This window comes from Epargyreus clarus, unplaced genomic scaffold, assembly GCF_041222505.1.
Source record: "Epargyreus clarus isolate Ecla_fem2 unplaced genomic scaffold, WU_Ecla_fem_2.2 ptg000021l, whole genome shotgun sequence".
In the NCBI taxonomy this organism is placed as follows: domain Eukaryota; kingdom Metazoa; phylum Arthropoda; class Insecta; order Lepidoptera; family Hesperiidae; genus Epargyreus; species Epargyreus clarus.
In genome coordinates, this window is record NW_027332228.1 from 14,576,260 (window position 1) to 14,597,396 (window position 21,137).

The 21,137-nt window shown below is 41.1% G+C and overlaps 1 protein-coding gene across 1 annotated transcript in view; it reads left to right on the forward strand.

Annotated features, from left to right (window-relative positions):
- The window catches only part of knockout (Stork-head domain-containing protein knockout), a 263,079-nt gene that overhangs the window by 141,581 nt on the left and 100,361 nt on the right, over positions 1 to 21,137 (forward strand). The window contains exon 3 of the mRNA XM_073085004.1: positions 12,241 to 12,436. Within this exon, the coding sequence (XP_072941105.1) occupies positions 12,241 to 12,436 (196 nt within the window). The remainder of the gene's footprint in view (positions 1 to 12,240; positions 12,437 to 21,137) is intronic.

Here is a 21,137-nt window from a genome sequence, read left to right on the forward strand (position 1 = left end):
TAGTAACATACCGTCACAAGTAGAAAAATGTAAGTAAATCCCATTTAACAAGTTACCTGTGAATGACCTTTGATATGCCGTGCGGTATTCTGAGCAACATGACATCATCTAAGTTCGTGGCACCGATCGTCGTGTCGTCAACTTGTGGTTCATTCGTACGGATATGCGAAAACTTGTAGAGATGTGTAGAACAATTTGTCGATGTTTTTCTTTTCTGAAATGATAAAAAGGATGTAAAAAAATCTACGTTCATGTTCATGATGATGACAATTGTAATTAATGACCCGCGTGTCGGAGAGTTGACCATACCGGTCTTACGCGCAGAGGGTTTCAGGTTCGATTCCTGGCCAGACAGATAGCTAAATAATTAATTTAGATTTCTGTTCTGGGTCTGGGTGTTTGTGTATTCGTTTATGTATGTCTCCATAGTACCCACGACACGAGGAGTCCTAGTGTGAAGCTATAAGTGTAGAAAACGTCTTTTTATGCTTATTGTTTAAACTATTGTGTGTTAACTAATTCGTAATAGCCACTCGTATAATTTCAAAATATGTATTATAATGGGAAGAGACAAAATATTCAACATTCGACGCTATTAAGCGTATGAGTCAGGACAATATAGTCTTTAGTAATAAAGTTTTCTAAATATTACCTTGTTTATAGAGACGTAAAGGTTAAAGTTGTAGAATTAAATTGGAATCTGTAAGTATGACAACGTTTTAAATTAAGCTCAGTTGACACTTTATTCCGTAATTGTGACAAAGTTATAGGGTAAAATTACGCTTCTGAGGGAGTATTCTTAATGAAATTGTTGTAGTAAAAAGTATTATGTTTACCAAATGGTAAGCGATTACTAGCATATAACTAAAGTAGTCAGTTGTCTATTACAGTTGGTAATAGATGCGAAAGTAAAACGATTGTGATAGAAATTTGTACATTAAATTTTATATAAAACTAGTGGTGCCCGCGGCTTCGCCCGCATTTTAAAGAAATAATATGACAGATAAAACAGATAATTTGTACCTTCATTGGAATTACAGTGGTGCCATCTGTCGAAAATAGGTCTTACCAACTCCCAAACATTCGTGGGCTCTTGTACAATAACTTTGCTAAAGATCATTACTTGATCAAATGCATAGTTTCCGATTGTATATAGTATATATAGACAAATATTTATATAAATAGATAGATGATCGACTAACATGGATAAGTAAAGTAACTGTAGGTAAATTATGAAAAAATCGAATTGCGATCTTCTGGGTTGAAAGATCGATTCACTGAATCGATCTATTACCATTGGAGATTGATTAAAATAATCGATTTTTTGGTTCAAAAGATCGATTCTCCGACTAATCGATCTCAGATCGCCATCCGTAGTTCCTGTGGGATTTCCGGGATAAAAACTGTCCTATGTCCTTTCTCGGGTCTCAGACTATCTTTGTACAAAATTCCATTCAAATCGGTTCAGTGGTTAAGCAGTGAAGAAGAGACAGACAGACACACAGACAGACAGAGTTACTTTCGCATTTATAATATTAGTAAGGATCAAAGTTTCTTCTTGAGTGTACGTAAATATAGAGCTTACATTCTTTACCTGAACTTCGCAGTATCATAAATATTCTCATGCAGCTACTAATAAATGTGTAGGAAATAAATAAAACGATTATAATGATAACCAAATCACACACGAACGAGACGAACGGCTAAAAATTCGAAGCACGCGGCGACCAGCGTACGATAATTAAAATCGAATGAAATTCTTTTAAAATAAGACGAGACATCGGCATCTCGATTCGCCGCTCGCGATATAGGAAATCTTTCCGCATCCGAATATAGCATGCGATAGCGCCGAACTATTAACTTTAAAACATCGACACGATACATGCTCGCTTTTAAGCGGTCCCTCACTACTTTACGATGCTTTGTCAGAATAAACGGTTTAAGCCATTATCGCCTTTATTGCCGCGACGCTTGTTGAGTACGGGTTTGCAATAAAAACTCCAATTGAATTTTTCTTCCTGTATTTTCTTTTCTTGACCATTTACAATATTCTTCTATTTTCCGGAGCGTGCCGGACCCTATTTCTAGCCACCTTAAGTGGCAAAGTGAGTGTTACAACCGACGGGGGGCTAACGCAGCAGTCGCTTTTACTCCCGTCTCGCTCACTTCCTATAGCCCTCTCTTTCTATCATGCATCTCGCTCACTCGTGTCCCTCTCTTTCTATCTTTACTTTATTTTTATTTTTCTTTATTTATTTACATTAAATACCTTATTTTAAACATAGTTGTACATTATTTTTCATACACATTAAATATTCTTATAAAATCAACAATCTTACGTACTAAAAAACAATAATATGAATTACAATATATCAACTATTCTTAAATTTATTCGCCGTCCGCAACATCCTCCCCCCGGCGCAGCTCCGTCGTAGCCCTCCCTATCTGGAGGACGGCGAGCTTCACCACGGGCCTCCTGAAGACTCCTCCCCGGGTCCTCACGTCTGCTGAGCGTATGATGCCGTCGGGTCCCTCGTGCACTCGCTCGACGATGCCGCGTGGCCATGTGTTGCGGGGTAGCGTGTTGTCGACCACGATGACCAGGTCGCCGACCCGTAGTTGTCGTGATGCCCTTGTCTCTTGTCCTCGAGGTATCAGCGTCGGCAGGTACTCCTTGACCCACCGCCCCCAGAACTGGTCCGCCAGCGCCTGTGCTTTTCTCCACACGCTGCGGTCGGCTTCCTCGCAGGGTCCCGTCAGCGGCAGCCCGGTCGACGACCCAATCAGGAAGTGGTTGGGGGTTAATGCTTCTGAGTCGGCGGGATCCACGGAGACGTGCGTGAGTGGCCGAGCGTTGACACAGTACTCGGCCTCCACCAGTAGCGTTTGAAGGACTTCTTCTTTGGGTGACTTCTCGTTCAGTGTGGTGCTCAGCGCGGTCTTGACTGACCGCACGAGCCGCTCCCATGCCCCGCCCATGTGCGGAGCCCCCGGTGGGATGAAACGCCAGCTGGTTCCATACTGTAGACAGAAGTTATGTAGCTCCGGACCCCATGCCCGGTATGCGTTTCGTAGCTCGACGTCAGCACCTCTGAAGTTCGTTGCGTTGTCTGAGAAGATCACCTGTGGCCATCCTCTTCTGGCGGCCATCCTTCGGAGTGCCATAATTGCCGAGTCGGTCGACAGCGATGACACCAACTCCAAATGCACTGCTCGTGTAGTTAAGCAGGTAAACAGTGCGCACCATCTCTTCTCATGTCGGCGCCCAATAGTGACTGTTAGGGGGCCGAAGTAATCCACGCCGCAGTAGTTGAACGGTCGATGCCCTGGACTTGTCCTCTCTTCTGGTAAGTCCCCTCGTGGCGGTGTTTGCGGCGTTGCTTTCCTTATTTTGCAAAATTGACATTCCTTAGCCATTTTTCTTACTGTCGGTCGTAGTCGAAATATAACGTATTTTTGTCGCAGCTCGTTTACGACCCTCTCGTTGTTAGCGTGTCCGGCGTTTCGATGGTAGTCCATCACTAGTAGGCGTGTGAAGGGGTGACCACCATCCAATATTATAGGTCGGTTCGAGTGCGTCGACGTCTTAGAGGCTCCTATTCTGCCTCGGGCCTTCAGTGTTCCTTCTTCGATGACGGGGTCCAACTTCGCTAGTTTACTATGCCGGTGTAAGTGCTGTCCAGCCCGCAGTCTACGTAGATCTTCGCCGAAGGAGTCCTGTTGTGCTTGTCGTATCCACCGCAGCTCGGCGTCTTGTATGTGGGAGACTTCTAACAGCAGGCTTCTGTTCTTTGTTCTTAGCTTCTGTACGTAGAGTTGAACTAGCGCTGTGGCCCTTATGAGTCGTCTGTAGGCGGAGAACCTCGTTATGTCCGGCAGGCAGCCCATGCGGTCCGTGATGTCGTCTGTGGTGATGGTGTACGCCGCCTCTTCTGAAGTGTCACTGCTTGTAGCTTCGGTAGGCCATTCCTCCTCTGGTAAGCTCAGGAATGACGGCCCGGTGAACCATCGGTCTGCGCCAGTGATCTTCTTCGTTTCGATTCGCGTGGCGTCGTCGGCTACGTTGTCGGCCGTGGGCACCCATCGCCAATCTTCCACCTGGGACAGCTCGCCTATCTCCGCCAGTCGATGCGCCACGAACGGTGTGTACTTCTTCTTATCGTTCCTTATCCAATGAAGTACCGTCTTGGAGTCCGTCCAGTAGTAGACTCGCCCTGGTTTCCATTCGTGTTCCTTCAGGATGGTGCTCGCCATACGCGCCCCGATGAGTGCTGCCTGTAGCTCCAACCTGGGAATCGTGAGTAATTTCAACGGCGCCACCTTAGCCTTGCCCATGACTTGTACAACTTCCACGGTGCCATCCTTATGGGTGATCCTCCAATACGCCGTGGTTGCGTAGGCCTGTTCACTCGCGTCGTTGAATATGTGCAGCTGTAGCTCTGAGCTCGGAGTCATGTCGCGGCTGTAGCAACGTGGTAAGGCCAAGTTCGAGATGTCTTGTAGTCCGGCGACCCATTGCTGGAACTCTTCGGCTTCCTCCCTAGGTAGCTCTTCATCCCAGCCGACCTTCTTGACCCATAGTTGCTGTAGCAATATCTTCCCGGTGATCGTGTACTGGCTTACGAGGCCCAGGGGATCGTAGATTGACATGACGGCGCTCAGTGCTTCACGCTTGGTCGGTGCTCGCTGTTGACACTTGACTTCGGTGGGGACCCTCTTAATGTCCGTATTGAAGCCTATGGTATCTTCGCTCGGGTTCCACCTTAGTCCCAGGGTCTTCTCCGACTGGTGTGTCGTCAGTTGCACGTTGACATTCTTCGATTTCTTCGTGTCGGGAATACTCGCGAGGACAGCTGGGCTATTGGAGTTCCATCCCCGCAGATTGAAGCTGGCTTGTTCGTGTACATGAATGACGTCCCTTATGACCTTTATAGCTTCCTCTTCTGACTGAAAGCTATCTAAATAGTCGTCCATGTAATGGCGTTCCCTTATGGCTCGCGCAGCTTCCGGGTATCCCTCTTCGTAATCGGCGGCATTCTTGTTTCTCACGCTGTGAGCGAGGTACGGCGAACTCGAGGCCCCAAATATCATTGACGTCATCTTGTACTTGCGCGGGGCTTCACTGGACTCGTCCCGCCACAGGAACATCTGGGCTGGTTGATCTTCGCTACGTATCTTCACTCGGAGGAACATTTCTTCTATGTCCGCCGTCACCGCGATCTTCTTTTCGCGGAAACCAAACAGGATCTTAATCAGAGACGCCAACAGGTCGGGCCCCTCCAGCAGGTAGTCGTTCAAGCTGACTCCGTTAATCTTGGCCGCTGCGTCGAATACCATTCGTATCTTGTTTGGCTTGTTAATGTTGACAACCGCGAAGTGAGGTAAGTACCACTTGACGTTACTTCTTTCTTCGTTGCCGTCGCATGCTTCTGCGTAACCCTTCTTCAGCAGGTTAGCCACTTGAGCGCTGTATTCCTTCTTGAATGTGGGCTCATTTTCCATCTTCTTTTCCAATGTGCGTAACCTCTTGTATGCTTGCTCGTAGCTGTCGGGGAGTGTGGGGTTGTCAGTCTTCCACGGTAGACCCACTTCGAAGTGGCCGTCCTTCCGTCTGGCGGTCGCCTCGAAGATGTCGCTGGCTCTCTTGTCGTACTTGTTAATCTTCTCTTTCGTAGATACGCCGAGCGAGTCCACGTCGAAATGCGACTCGACGAGCTTCTGTAACTGTATGTCGCCCGTGCAGACGTGAAGCACGGCCGCCTGGTCCTGGTAGACGAACCTCCTAGGTACCGACCCATGTAGAACCCATCCCAGCTTTGTTCTTGATGCGGCAGGTTCGTTCTTCTTGCCGGCGCGCAGCTGTCGGGACACTATTAAGTGCCAATTGTCGGTGCCTATTAGTATGCGAGGCCGAGCTTCCCCCGTGCTGATTTTCTCCCTTACGACTCGCAGGTGTGCATACCGCTCCAGGTTCTGAGGTACGCGCTGATGATGCAATTGAAGTCCCTTCACCGTGCGGGCTGTCACGGAGTATGCTTCATGTTCGTGTAGACCTTTGATTTGAATCTTGACCGCCTTGCTGTCGATTCTTCTTTGTTCATTGATACCTCTTATGTTTAGAGGTTGGTTCGGTCCGCCGCTGGTGAGGTGACTTGCCAATTCTTCATCTATAAGGGTTACCGTAGACCCCTCGTCCAGGAGGGCGTGCGTCCTTATCTCCCCCCGTGGACCGCTGAGTTTTACTTCACATGTCTTCAATAGCACCGCTCTTGGTGCCACCTTTGATGTGACGCTCATGACCGCTGCGGGTGCACCCTGATCTGTGCACTCAGAAGTCTCCACCCTCCTGGCGGGCTCTGCAGTCTTGTGTAGGATGGCGTGATGCTGCATGCTACACCCGTCGACTCCGCACGGCTTCGCTCTGCATGTGGTTCTACTGTGTCTTCGTGTCATGCATTTGAAGCATAACCGCTGTTCCTTCGCCCAATTCCACCTGTCGTTGATGGTGAGTTCCTTCAGCTGAGGGCACTTCGGAGTGTGATGGCTTGTAGACTGGCATCGTAGACAGCTAGGTGTTCGCTCTTCACGCGTCGATTCACTCGTAGAATAGACCTTCTCCCGAGGTGCTGTCCTCCTTACTGGCCTCTCCCCTCTGAGAAGCCCCGGAGCGCTGTTCCTCGCCGTGTGCGTGTAGCGTAGTACCCTGTCTGCTTCACCCATCAGGAACTCCGAGAGTATTGTGATTTCGTCGCTGTATGCAATCTTCCCTTCGTTGATCGCCGCGTATTCTGCCCATTTGCTCACCAGGTGAGGGCTTAGCTTCTCCATTACATCCCTTATCAGTAATGGATTTCGTAGATAACCACGGTGGTCCACACTCTTCATAGTGTAGACGACGTTCTGTAACTTGATGGCCAATTCATTCAATTCGCTGCTGGAGTTGCCGACCTTGGGGAGTCTCTTCAGTTCTTCCATTGCTTTATCGAAGATATATTCAGGTCGACCGTATTTCATTTCTAGCGTCTTCATTATGCTGTCCGGGTGAGTCGCCGTGTACAGTTGAGAGAGCACTGTCTCTCTCGCTTCCCCACGGAGACTGTTTCGAAGCCGCAATAAATTTTCTGTGGCGCTGAATTTGTAGAGACGCGTCGAATCTTCTACTGCTGCTTTGAAGGGTAGCCACTCCATGACGGACCCGGAGAATGCTGGGAGCTCCGACGTTTGCCGCGGCGGGGGTCGTACGTGCATCATCTTCTCTAAGGCGTTTGCTAATTGTTCGATGCCCCTTCCCCTCTGCCGAGGCCGTTCCTCCCCCCGTACTTCTAACGGGGGAGGTAGGACCTCCTGTTCCCTGTGTACTTGCACTCCGGCGTGTTCGTGGCTCTTGTTCACCCAGTCGTGTATTCTTTCTTGGTCGCAGATAGTTTCCCCCCCCTCTTCCGCTTCGATCGCAGAGATTTCCGCTTCTAGCCGCTTTTTTACTAGCGTCTTCTTAAGTTGTATTCTTCTCTCTTCTAATTCAGCTAGCTCCTTTTCCGCTTCGTATTCGACTAGCCTAACTCGTGCCGCGACGCTGACCGACGAACGATGCGAACGTATACTGGGCGCCGCGCTATATGCCGGAGACGTGGGCCGGCATATAGGCGACTTGGAGCGCGACGGTATCTCTTGCGACGTGGGGTGCTCGGGGTGTGCGGTGCTGCGTACAGGTGAGCGCTCGAGGACCCTTCCTGGTGGGATCCTCCCGACGGATGTTCCGGCGGGCGTCCCGGTGAGGACTGCGGTCGATGGCGATCTCGGCGATTCTTCATATATACGGTGGAACAGCCCCCGCCCACCTGGTGGAGGGTGCTCCGATTCGCCGATGCCGGACTCGGAGTGGGTCTTCTTGCTTCGTGTGTTCATTGTAGACGCGCTGGTTGCTTCTTTTTTCTGTATCCGCCGATCGAAGGACCAATGTTGAGTACGGGTTTGCAATAAAAACTCCAATTGAATTTTTCTTCCTGTATTTTCTTTTCTTGACCATTTACAATATTCTTCTATTTTCCGGAGCGTGCCGGACCCTATTTCTAGCCACCTTAAGTGGCAAAGTGAGTGTTACAACCGACGGGGGGCTAACGCAGCAGTCGCTTTTACTCCCGTCTCGCTCACTTCCTATAGCCCTCTCTTTCTATCATGCATCTCGCTCACTCGTGTCCCTCTCTTTCTATCTTTACTTTATTTTTATTTTTCTTTATTTATTTACATTAAATACCTTATTTTAAACATAGTTGTACATTATTTTTCATACACATTAAATATTCTTATAAAATCAACAATCTTACGTACTAAAAAACAATAATATGAATTACAATATATCAACTATTCTTAAATTTATTCGCCGTCCGCAACAACGCTATTGCCCACAAAAGTGTAATTTTGAGAATCGTAAATCTAAATGTGTAGCGTATGTGCATGACTCTTGCTCAATTGCTGTTTATGTTTGTATGGTAGTTTAGATAAAGAGTAAATCTATTTTTTATAACTAAAGCTAGCGGCAATGGGCAGCCATATCTGTTATCTAGTAGTAAATGGTCATCATTGCCTTTGGAATAACTACACCCGAAAAGCCAGAGCGCCAGCTTTAAAGAGCTTTTTTCGCGTCCTTCTTTGAAATGCCGCATGTCAGAATGCCTTTAAAGCATGGACGTTTATAATGTTGTAGGCATACAGATTTCCGTACCTACCTATGGTTTCACATAGCAATATTATTAATAAACATTAATTTACTCTTTTATTTCCATTTTGTTTCATATAAATCAGTAAGTTAGTGGTGTTAGATTTTTTTATTGTAAGTGTAAAACTTTGGTTGTCGTTGTTCGAAAACTATGTCTTGTACTTTAACCATTTTCCACTCTACCTTCTATCACATAAATTATTAAAATATATATACACTAATTTTAAGTGGCTCGTCCTCATACTAAATTAACTACACCTCAACCAAAACATCTCCATTATTAAAAGCTTACATTAACGAAAACAAAAGTGCATTTTCTGAACAGGACTTAACATTGCATAGATTTTACGGTCTTATCGAACGTGGACTTAAATTACAGACCGGCGTGGTTTTCTCACGCACTGTGTTATGTCACGACTTGTAAAAAGCTTGTAAAAAGAAAATAAATCTAAGTTCATGTTACAGAGCTGATGTGTTCATAGATTCACACGATCCCACGGTATGTAATTGTGTGTGTGATGGAAATAACTGTACTTGTTGAGTCATTAGACATTTTTGTCGATGTCAAATGCTTAAATGAAACTGTATTTAGATTGAACACGGTTAGGCATTATTTTTTTAAATATGTAAGTTGCAAGCCAGCATGCACTCTAGCCATAGGTACTGCTGACAATTTCCGGCCACAAACACTTAATAAATCCCAATATAATCAACCCTAGATAGGAGTAGGTGCCTTTGGTCGACCACAGATACCGTACTGTCCCTGCGTGAGGACATGTTGGAAGGCATCGTTTAAACGCCTTGTGCCTTTTTTACTTTAAAAGCTATATGTAAGAAAGCCTTGATGAGCATGTTATTTTAGCCACATGATCTGATCTGATGTGGTGAACTGTCCCACATCTTGCACGGTTGGATTATATTTGCAAGATGTTTTAATATCGAGCCTCAATAATGACATGATATGGAGTTCGCCATAGGAGGTGTAAGCCGTCCTAAAAATATGAATTGACAACTGATTTGTTGTTACAAAATTTACCAGCCGCATTTATTAAAAAATCTATCAATTTCAATTTCACAAAAACTAATCAAGATTCTATAAAGGAAAGTCAAAAAAACACCTAATCATACGCATCTAATAAGCCAATTTCCGATACTTCATTACATAACCGTATCACTTGCAACGATTACAGCTTTTAAGTTTTTCATTTACAAGAAGCTTAGTATCCACTTATAAGTTATTATGGGCGTACTATAAACAGCTATATTGATGGCTACCTTGCTCTAATTACAAGTTTTTGCTTGTAATATACCAGCGCCGTCGACACCTAGTAACTTTCGCTTGTAATTCGCAGTAAGGAAAATTCAAATCTACATAATGTTACACACTTTGGTAACTAGTAATTTAGACTTTATAAGGTAAATGAGGTTTTCACTCGGAGATTTATGCGACAAAAAGTGAGTACACACTTGATTGATTACGGGGTAATTATTGGGAATATTATTATTTATTACACGAAAGTAACTGGATTTACAATTAGTCAATATGTTAGGTATATTTTAAACTGGTTTGGCTAATAAATATTTGATTGTGGTGACACCACAGCCACGCCTTTTTCTGCCTAGTGTACGCAATAGTATTGAAGCAAACTAGATTGAAGAGTGTTATTAGACAATAAGCAATATGAGGCATTCTAACTTACACCGTTTTTAATAATGTATCTAGTTTTTTAACAAATATAAATATTCGTCAATTTCTTACTAGACTGTAAAATTTTGATCATTGGTAGGTAAAAATTGGATGGATTGACTATTAATAATGGACGTTCAGGAGCAACAACGCCTCTGTGATTCATCTTAGGACACGATGACAGCTGTTATATTATTATCATTCATCTTTAAACATATATAAAAAATAATATGTGTAATTTAGCTAAAATTAGGAACAGCATAATGCTTTTTGTCATGATATCTACAAAAAGTTACCCAATTCTACCTGAACATGATTTTATCCCGTTGTAAATAAATAAGTCTTGAACTCGATTCGAAATCTGGATTATCTCTGTTGTTCTACTTTAGTAAAACTTGGACAAGTTCGAAATGAACTTGTCAGTATTACTTGACGATATGACACCATACATGTAGGTGAAAATAAATGAGCCCTTTCGTTTTAAGATTTTAATCTCTAATGGTGCCATACATATTTGTTCAAGACGAGGGTCTTGTTGCAATTTACCATACGAAACAGTGACCATTCATCAAGATTTTCAATATTCGGACTGGTTTAGAAGTTTATTACATAATACCTATATAATGTAAGGTGGTAGAACCCTGTGTGGTTAGACTCCCGCGTCACCACCGGAATACCGATTTCGGCCTAATGACAGCAGTGTTAAGCACTGTGTTCTAATTTGAAGGATATGGTAAGAAAGACATACTTTTCCGAGACACTCCAGCTTAGTTCTTACAAGGTAGCGGTGCATCTGTGTCCGACCTCAGGTAGAAATATGGTCTTGTCTGGAATTGATTACAGATGTCCATGGGCGGCAGTAGCCACTTAACATCAGGTGGACTGCATGCTCGTCTACTATTCCTAGTATAAAAAAATATATGTTATATGTTATATATTATTATTCAAAATGCCTGTAACTTTAATTGAAAATGCTTATAAAGCGGCGATCGACTTTGACCCGAAACGATCCGATCACTCAATAAACGTGAGTAATGCAAGGCGGTGTCGTAATTGCCATTTGTCGAGCAGGACGAAGTGCAAAGTTGTGCAATGAAATGCCAACGGGTCAAGGTGTGCGGATGTGCGGATTCGATTGGATTATATACGCGGATTTAAATTGTAATGCTATTTAAATTGTTTACAAACGCTTGCAAACCTACACAAATCAAACGAACACTTATCCGCAAGTTTGAATTTGTGAGGGTTCCTCAAACCTTCGGACGCGACATAAAAATCCACGCGGCACATCAAAATGTCCACAATAGTTTATCTTAAATTTTATAAATTATAAATAATATTATTTAATTATTTCATTAAAGGTGCGCAATGTGACCGGACCACATTCGTGATAGGAAAAGCGCCCTAATACCACCGAATCTATCTAATGCGATGAAAGTGCAAATGCGTTTGGAATCCATTAAAGTTCTCAGTGAAGATACCCATTTAAGATCTGAATGTAATTTACATCTAGTTTCTAGTCGAATTTAGTCTAAGTTAGTCTTAATGTGTGTAAATTATTAATAGGTAAAGTAAATCGACTTAAAAATTAAACTTTTGTTACTAGATCAGTCACATATGTCTGATATAACGTCATGTCTACATAGCACATTCACCTGAGCGTTGTGTGTATCATTATTATCCGTGTGTATGTATGGCATTGTATGTATGTATGTATGTATGCATGAAGTGTTTGGAAGATTTACTTGTACTAAACAAAACTCACTCATACATTTGTGTACAGTCACACACATGTGTAAAGTGGCTAGCAATTAACGAAAAATGTTTCTTCTTTCAGAGTTTTCTGGCAGCGAACGCGAAATGCTGGTGGGCGGGGGCGCTAGCGGCGGCCACGGCGGAGCTCCGGTACGCGGGGTACGTGTCCCCCGGGGTGCTGCTCGTGGCGGGGGCCCCTAGAGCGCTCGAGACCGTCAGGGGGGCCTACTCCCGGTCCGTGCTCAAGCCCCCGCCGACGTACCTTATCTGTGGACTTGGTGAGTTTAACACTTAAGTTTAAATTAGGTAATTGTAAATAGTATGCTTTGTCAAATTGGCTTGTGTAAATACCGGCCAATGGGTCATGTGTAATTCTACAAAGTTAAGCAACATTGCGCGCGGTCAAGAGTTGAATGGGTGACCGCTTATGGCAGAATTTTACGCTCGCTTCCATGTTTTAAAGGACACGTTAAGCCAACGATGTCTTATTAGCCTATTACAATACGAAATTAGACACAATCTCAAAGAAGTATCGTCAACCGTAGACGGCTACTAAAATAGATTTAGAATTCACGGTGAAAATAAATAAAAAAAATCTGAAATTCCCGAAATATTTTGGACCGAATGAAAATTAACGAAAGTTCGAACGTCGCGTTTATAGCTTGCGAACAGCGTTAAACTATTTTGAACGCGAAATAAATATTGTCGCTCAAAACAGGAAGAGGAAATCAGTTGTGAAACTGGAATTCCCTCGCAGGCGCCGCGGAATAAAGCAATTCTTTATTGGCACTCAACGATCTTGTTGAGCGGTATTTATGTCGCTGAAAAACAGTATTGAAAATCTCGGTGCAAAGGTGAAACTTTTAATTTTTTTATGAAATTGAAGTGATGAACGGGTATGCAGTATTTTTGTTAAGGTCACTCCCGCCGATTGATGATGTCTGATATCTGTAATCTATTCCAATTTAAAACACGCCTTCTACACTTATACCCATACTAGAATTGGGTGGGTACTAGAAGTGGGTGCCATGAACACACACAGAAACGAATACACAAACACCCAGAGTTTTCAGATATTTGAATTCTTCAATTAGATATCTGTCTATCCGGTCTATCCCGAAAACACTTGAGTGTCAGACCGCTACCCTACGCGGGTTGTCATTTATAATAGGATATTTTTTTTTTTTTTTATAACATAGGAGCAGCAGACGGGCATGCAGTCCACCTGATGGTAAGTGGCTACTGCCGCCCATGGACATCTGTAATCAGCCCCAGATAGGATTAGATATTCCTATCTGAGGTCGGCCACAAATGCGCCGCTACCCCTGAGGACTAAGCTGGAACGCCTCGAAAAAGTATGTCTCCCTTACCACACCCTTCAAACCGGAACACAGCAGCGCCTAACACTGCTGTTATTAGGCAGAAATAGGTGTGGCGGTGGTGCCGCCGGAGTCGAACCACAAAGAGTTCTACCACCTATATATATATATCAAATAGGATTGAAGTATTCGCCTTCTATCTGAAAAAAAGGAAAAATAGCTGTGATATTTGTAATCACAGTCCAATACCATAGTATTTTTGACCTTAGTTACAGTACATGAAGTCTATCTCATATTTACGTTTTAACAACATTTGAACTTGCATAACTAGCCTGTACTCAAACAAAAACTATAGCCAATTGTACAGTACGATTAGTAAGATATTTAATAAGCAGCGGCATGTTTGAATACGTGTTCAATTAATCTACATAATTCAAAGCTTTCAACTATACATTATTCCCTTAGGTACTCTTTCCCACGACTCTCGATATAGGTGCGATCCTACGCTAGCGCCCACACTGGCCTTGCAAGGACGTGCATTGCTGTTTATTTGTTATTTATCACTTGTTTTTGCCCGCGGCTTCGCCCGCGTTTAAAAGACATCCTAACATACATAAAACTGAAAATTCGTACCTTCATTGGAATGACAGTGGCGCCATCTGGCGAAAATTGGTCGTACCAACTCTGAAACCTTCGTGGGCTCATGGACAACAACTTTGCTAAAGATCATCACGTGATCAAATGCATAGTTTACGATTCAATCCTTACTAATATCGATTAAAATAATCGTCTTTTGGTCCAAAAGATCGATTCTCCGATTAATCAATCTTATATCGCCATCCCTAGTTCCCGTGGGATTTCCGGGATAAAAACTATCCTATGTCCTTTCTCGGGTCTCAGACTATCTTTGTACAAACAAATTTCATTAAAATCGGTTCAGTGGTTTAGGCGTGAAGAAGAGACAGACAGGTACTTTCGGATTTACAATATTAGTAAGGAAGTAAGGATTAGTAAGGATTAACATTCATCATGGAGGAATATATCGTAGTTATGCAAAAGTTAAATAGTTTTGTTTGAGTGTTACGAGAGGAAGGAATGCAATACTTGCTTCTCATTGTTCATTTGCTACACCCTTTAAGATTTCATGAGTATAACTGCTTAAGATCTACGTGTAAATTGTTTAAATCATGACTACAATAAATCTATTTCTACCTAATAACAGCAGTGTTAGGCGCTGCTGTGTTCCGGTTTGAAGGGTAAGGGGAAGGGTAAGGGAGACAGACTTTTCCGAGGCGTTCCAGCTTAGTCCTCAGGGGTAGCGGCGCATCTGTCGTCGACCTCAGGTAGAAATATCTAATCCTATCTGGGATTGATTACAGATGTCCATGGGCGGCAGTAGCCACTTACCATCAGGTGGACTGCATGCTCGTCTGCTACTCTTATATTATAAAATAAAATCTATGAGTATTGAGTGTGGCCTGAACTATAGTTACGGGTTGATGACTATACGACGCGATGTTAAAAATAAGTGTGGTAATAAAATTGTTTATAGGTCATTTTATAGATATTTTAATTGTTAACCGTGAGTGTTTGAAGTACTCAGAGTTATGCTTTTATTACTTACCTACCGTCGAATCTTAAATAAATGATTTAAATCACTTGGTACGATTTTAGATGTGATTTTTGGATGTGTAATAGTCGTCACTTGATATGTTATCGATACAAATCTTATCTTTAAAGCTGTCATATGTCTTAAAATAATATACCGAGGTAGTTAATATAGAGGTCGAATACAGAGAATTGCCTTTTTTTACGAGAAGGAAACCTTCAAAAGGTACTCGGTGTCGTGGGAGCGACGTAGGGTTATGTGGGATTCTTACAGCACTAAAACCCCCCCGGTGGCCGTCCTCGGCGCTGTGTAGTGGGCTCCGGGATCTCCAAAGGAACGCAACCGGAGCCCTCTTAGCGCGTTGCCCCGTCGGGCTCCGCCCAAGTGAGCTTGGCGCTCGCCACAACGTCTGGTGCGTACGACGGTATGCGAGCACACATACCGCCGTCCTCCCCGGGGCCGCTGGCTGGGCGGTTCGAGCTCCCACTCTTGCCACCCGCAACCCCGGAAGCCCCCTTTTAGTCGCCTCTTACGACAGGCAGGGGATACCGTAGCCCTATTCTGGTTCCGAAACTACAGGGACAACAGAGAATTGCCTAAGTAAGGCCCAACCTATACCTATAGACAATGAACCTGTGAGAACTGGACCGAGGCAGACAAAATCATATCTTTCTAAGCATTCTTTTAAAAATAATGTTTTGTCTGACACGCTCTATATGTATAGATGTTAATAAACTTATTATTTAATTTATCAAAATACATTACAATCCCTTTAGATCGACATTCTGAAGCCCACCCGATTGAGAAACAATTTATGTACAATCGTATATTTATGTACGTGCGGTTCGTTTCAAGTAGTAACGCCTACGCCGGCCTTGCAAGGACGCACATTGTTCGCATATTACGTTAACTGTAAACCGGTGTTGCAAAGGATAATGTTTTTTGCGGATTGAATTACTTTCGAATGTGATACAGAGGGCAAGTTCGTGTATTGGTTGTAATGCAATATTAAATCGTGAATTTATGCTCTTAATTTTTTTATACTTATAAAAGGATCATACCGTTCTTTGTTCAATTACATGAACATATATATTACAAATTATTATATATTTTAACTACACTACATATACTTTGACTTTCATAATTAATTATTAAAAATATTTTAAGTTAATCCAAATATTAATTTGGACGTAGCAAAATTTGACTTTTACGTCAAAGTAGAGACAAGTAAAGGAAATGATAATAATAATATAGGTTACTTTTATCCCGTTAAAGTTAGGTTAGGTTAGGTTCGTTTCAAGTAGTAACGCCTACGCCGGCCTTGCAAGGACGCACATTGTTCGCATATTACGTTAACTGCAAACCGGTGTTGCAAAGGATAATGTTTTTTGCGGATTGAATTACTTTCGAATGTGATACAGAGGGCAAGTTCGTGTATCGGTTGTAATGCAATATTTAATCGTAAATTTATGCTCTTAATTTTTTTATACTTATAAAAGGATCATACCGTTTTTTGTTCAATTACGTGGACAAATTATTTTACATTGTAACTATACTACATATACTTTAACTTTCATGTCATAATTATTAAAAATATTTCAGTTTAATCCAAATATTAATATCAATTTACTTCGTAAAGTAAATTTTTGATTACGCTTTTTAAACTAATAAGACCCCAAAGTAGGGGTCGTGAGTGTTATAGCAACACACAAAAACCCACACAGAAACAGTTATAATAAAAACCTGAAGTCATTAAAATGTTTACCTATCCGGGAATCGAACTCCAACGGGCAACACTTTTATGTAACGCAGCAATTTAATGACCGCAAGGCTACGCAGCTCATCATCAAACTCTGAAATGCTTAAAAATATAGCTAAAGTTAGTTTACTAATGTTATATCAACCAAGAAGCTATACAAATTATTATAAACAATAAATTCTCCATTTCTGGAACTAGGAAGTCGTGCACGTTTATTTACGGATCATAGCGTTGAAATTTTAGGGTTCCGTACCTAAACGATAAAAACGGAACCCTCTTACTAAGCCTCAACTTTCGGTTCGTTTGTCCGTCTGTCACAAGACTCTATCTCTTGAACCGTAATAGATAGACGCACGAAAACTTTAGAGTATGTACAACGATGGCCACTATAATATAAAATATTAAAAATAAAAAGGTTGAAAACAAATGGAGATCGCTACATACAAGAAACTGCTATTTATCGGCGTTTTTCCCTTTATCCATGGAACCTGTTCAAATTGTGACATTATATTTACTTCCATGGCTTCTATAATATCAAATACTAAAAATAAGAAATATTGAAAATTTGGCGGTACGGAACCCTCCATGGACGAGTTAGGTTCGCACTTGGCAATTCTTTCAGACAATGGAAGGTAAACAGCTCGATCCATTACGTAGGTATATTAAGGAGACGTTTTTTCATTTTATTATATTATAATACGATCGCCAGGAATGCTTATTAAAGTATACGTGTATACATTACATTCTGAAAACCTGTATTATATTTTTGGAACGAAATTCATAAACTTCGCTTAAGGAGGATTTCAATGGTAGAGACGTATGAGAAAGAGACGAAAGAGCGTGCCCTCTACGTACGACTCTCTATCTTTATCTCTTTCTATTGTATATGAGTGCGTGTGGGTATGTGTGTACGAGTATAAATGTTCATGCAGACGAGCCGTGCATCGTGCGCGGCCGATTGCGTTACCTTAAAACTGAACGCGTGGAAATGTTGATAAAACTTTTTTGTTATCTTATATGTGTTATTATATTTTAAACTAGCCGACCCGTAAAAACTTTATATCGCCTCAAAATCTATTTATTTATCAACTAATAATAATGTAGCTTTCGAATGGTGAAAGAATTTTTAAAATCGGTCCAGTAGTTTTTGAGCCTATTAATTACAATCAAACCAAACAAATAAACAAAGTTTTTAAGTTTCTTTATAATAATTTAAATTATATTGTCTCATTATTGAAATGGAGATAAAGGAACTTCATTCCTGATGAAGGTTGTCTACATATATTGTATTACTTTATACGATATTCGATAATTTGTGATTTTTTGCGGTAGGGTTAAAGGCGAGTCGGTTTGCGGATAATATTGCAAAAAGGAAAATCCACTGTCGTACATATTAGTCATTAGCGTCATAAAATCAGACATTGGCCTACCAGACGCAGATTTAAATGTTTAAAATAAACAGTTTGAAACCACACTGACATGTTTACTGACCATCTTCGGAAAGCAAGTCAGCAAGTATCCTTACAAATACGGAAAAGTCAAAGTAAGTCAGCGATGGGAAAATACTTCAAAAATGCTCACGTTGCTATTGTGAACTTGAGCCATAACTTATCTTCAGTCGTCGAGACCATTTCCAAGTATTTGAACAACAAATAAATTGTTCCCGTCAAAGAGCTAAAATTCAGACAACGACAAATGTCCAGGTTTTAACAAACGGCGTGCTCCGTGAACGGAAACGTCGTGTTCCATCCATTGTATGGGTACAACTTTCAAAATAACTCATATTTTACTTCTTAATTCGTAAACTTCAGTGACAGATCATGGGAAAAGTTTTCAGCCAGCACGCTATGGAAGCGTACCAAAAGGATAGCATACATTAAAAATAATGTTCATATATATGAGGTTGTTTTAAAGGTCTTCTTTGGATTCCTCGTAAACATGTTAAGTTAAGCTTTACGTATTCATTTGTGCGACATCAAATCACAAGATTTACAGAAGTTCCGGCTTTTACAGTAACATACTTATACGTGCCAAATAAATTATAAAATTACTAGCTGACCCGGCAAACGTTGTGTTGCCATATAAATAAAAAAATGTTAAGAGTGAACAACCCTTATCACTTAGGAAAATTAATAGTAGCCGATTCTCAGACCTACTAAATATACATATAAAATTTGGTTAAAATCGGTAAAGCCGTTTCGGAGGAGTACGGTAACTAACATTGTAACACGAGAATTTTATATATAAGATTTACTATGAGTAAAAGGCATTTATGTCTATAGATGTTTAACTTAAAGACAGGAAGGATTAAATTGGAAACAGTAAATGTATGATAATAAACAACCTTGAAAAGAGAAAGGTGACGTGATAAGAAACGCGGCATAAAAACCCTGAACATAATAATAACAATGTGATTAAAATGAATGAAAATTCGTGTACAACTTCTCAACGATTATTAAACCATATCAGTCAGTTAACATTAAGATTCGGATACAAATATAGAGATGTAATTAGGTGCATACAAGGATCGAAATATCGCAACTGAATTGCATATGTAATTTTTCTGTTTCGTTGAAATTTGACCAACCGTCATTATTGTCGGATTTGTTCTTTTGCAATTGTCTTATGATTATGGGTTTAAAGTTAATGTTAAATTATCTTTGTGGTATTATCGATTGGGAAATTTTCATTTTTACACGTGTTGAAATTGGTTAATGTTTAAAAATTAAATTTTAAAAAATAAAATATTTGGTGTATAAAGTACTTATTTATCGAAACTTATATATTCTTATGTAATAGGTATACAGTAGTATTTTTATATCTATTATTTTAAAACTTAATCTCCCTTCGTTCATTAGTAAAATTTGTTTACCCAGAATAGCTCTTATAAGAGCGTTTTTCCTACCGTGCTAACGCATGTACGCGTGTTCCACCCACGCATATGAATTTAGTTGTTGCAGTCTCTTGGTGACCCGTGCAATGATAGAATTCCCGTACCGTGCGTGCGGGTGGTATCCGCATGCGTAAACATGCGCGACACGAAAAAGGCCCATTAAAGTCCTTACAGTTCATCTTTGGCATATTTCTACTATGTTAATATTGAGTAATATTTTGTTTATATAAAATAGAGTGCAATCAGACGAACCCCTTCAAAATAAATGTCGCAACATTTTACTCTTTTTGTCCAAAATTCCACAACCAAAAGCCGTTTTGCCGGAAATAACAGAGTAAAAATTCTTTTACCAAAATTCACCGGAGCGTCGATGGCGCATTGCCAAAAGTTTGGATCATTCTCTTTCGTCCGATAAGCACTACGTTCCCGAATTGGCTCTATAAATACACGTCTGGAGTAATTGGGATTGTAGGATTATCGATTAATTAGAACAAAAATGTTATGGGTTGGTAGTAAATTGGCATACTTCGCTTCGTTCATATGCGAAGATACCAGGGAGTAATAAGTCATAAAAGTCAGTCATCAGTTAAGAAAATTGTTTTATGTGCACTTAGTAGTTCTATGCACTTATGCGGTTTGTATTAGGAATAAAACTCGGTTAACATAGTAGACCAACAAACTATTTGCTGTTATATATCATGAAAATAGCCTAGAGCGCTTGTCTAAACAAATCAGCATGATTAAGCCATATACATATATTACTCGTTTTTGCCGCGGCTTCGCCCGCGTTTAAAAGAAAATAATATTACTACTACATACTAACATACATAAAACTGAAAATTCGTCCCTCAACTTTGCTAAAGATCATCACTAGATTAAATGCATAGTTTACGATTCAATCCTTACTAATATCGATTAAAATAATCGATGTTTTGCGTCCAAAAGATCGATTCTCCGATTAATCAATCTTAGATCGCCATCCCTAGTTCCCGTGGGATTTCCGGGATAAAAACTATCCTATGTCCTCTTTCGGGTTTTAGACTATCTTTATACAAAATTTCATTAAAATCGGTTCAGTGGTTTAGGCATAGAGAAGACAGACAGACAGACAGAGTTACTTTTGGATTTATAATATTAGTAAGGATTTACTTCAGAATATATTATTAGCATATTACCTACATATATGAAGTACGTTAGATTCATCTCAATTGTGTGATTATAACACTTCTTGGAATATTTTTAGCCGTATTTTTTTTTACGTTTTTATTAATTTTTGCTTATTTAAATTAATGCAATTTTACGCACATTAACCAACCTCATTAATTACCATACGGTGCATTCCAATATAATCACTGACTTGTTTCACTGAAACATTTCTTTTGAACTGGTTATTAACATA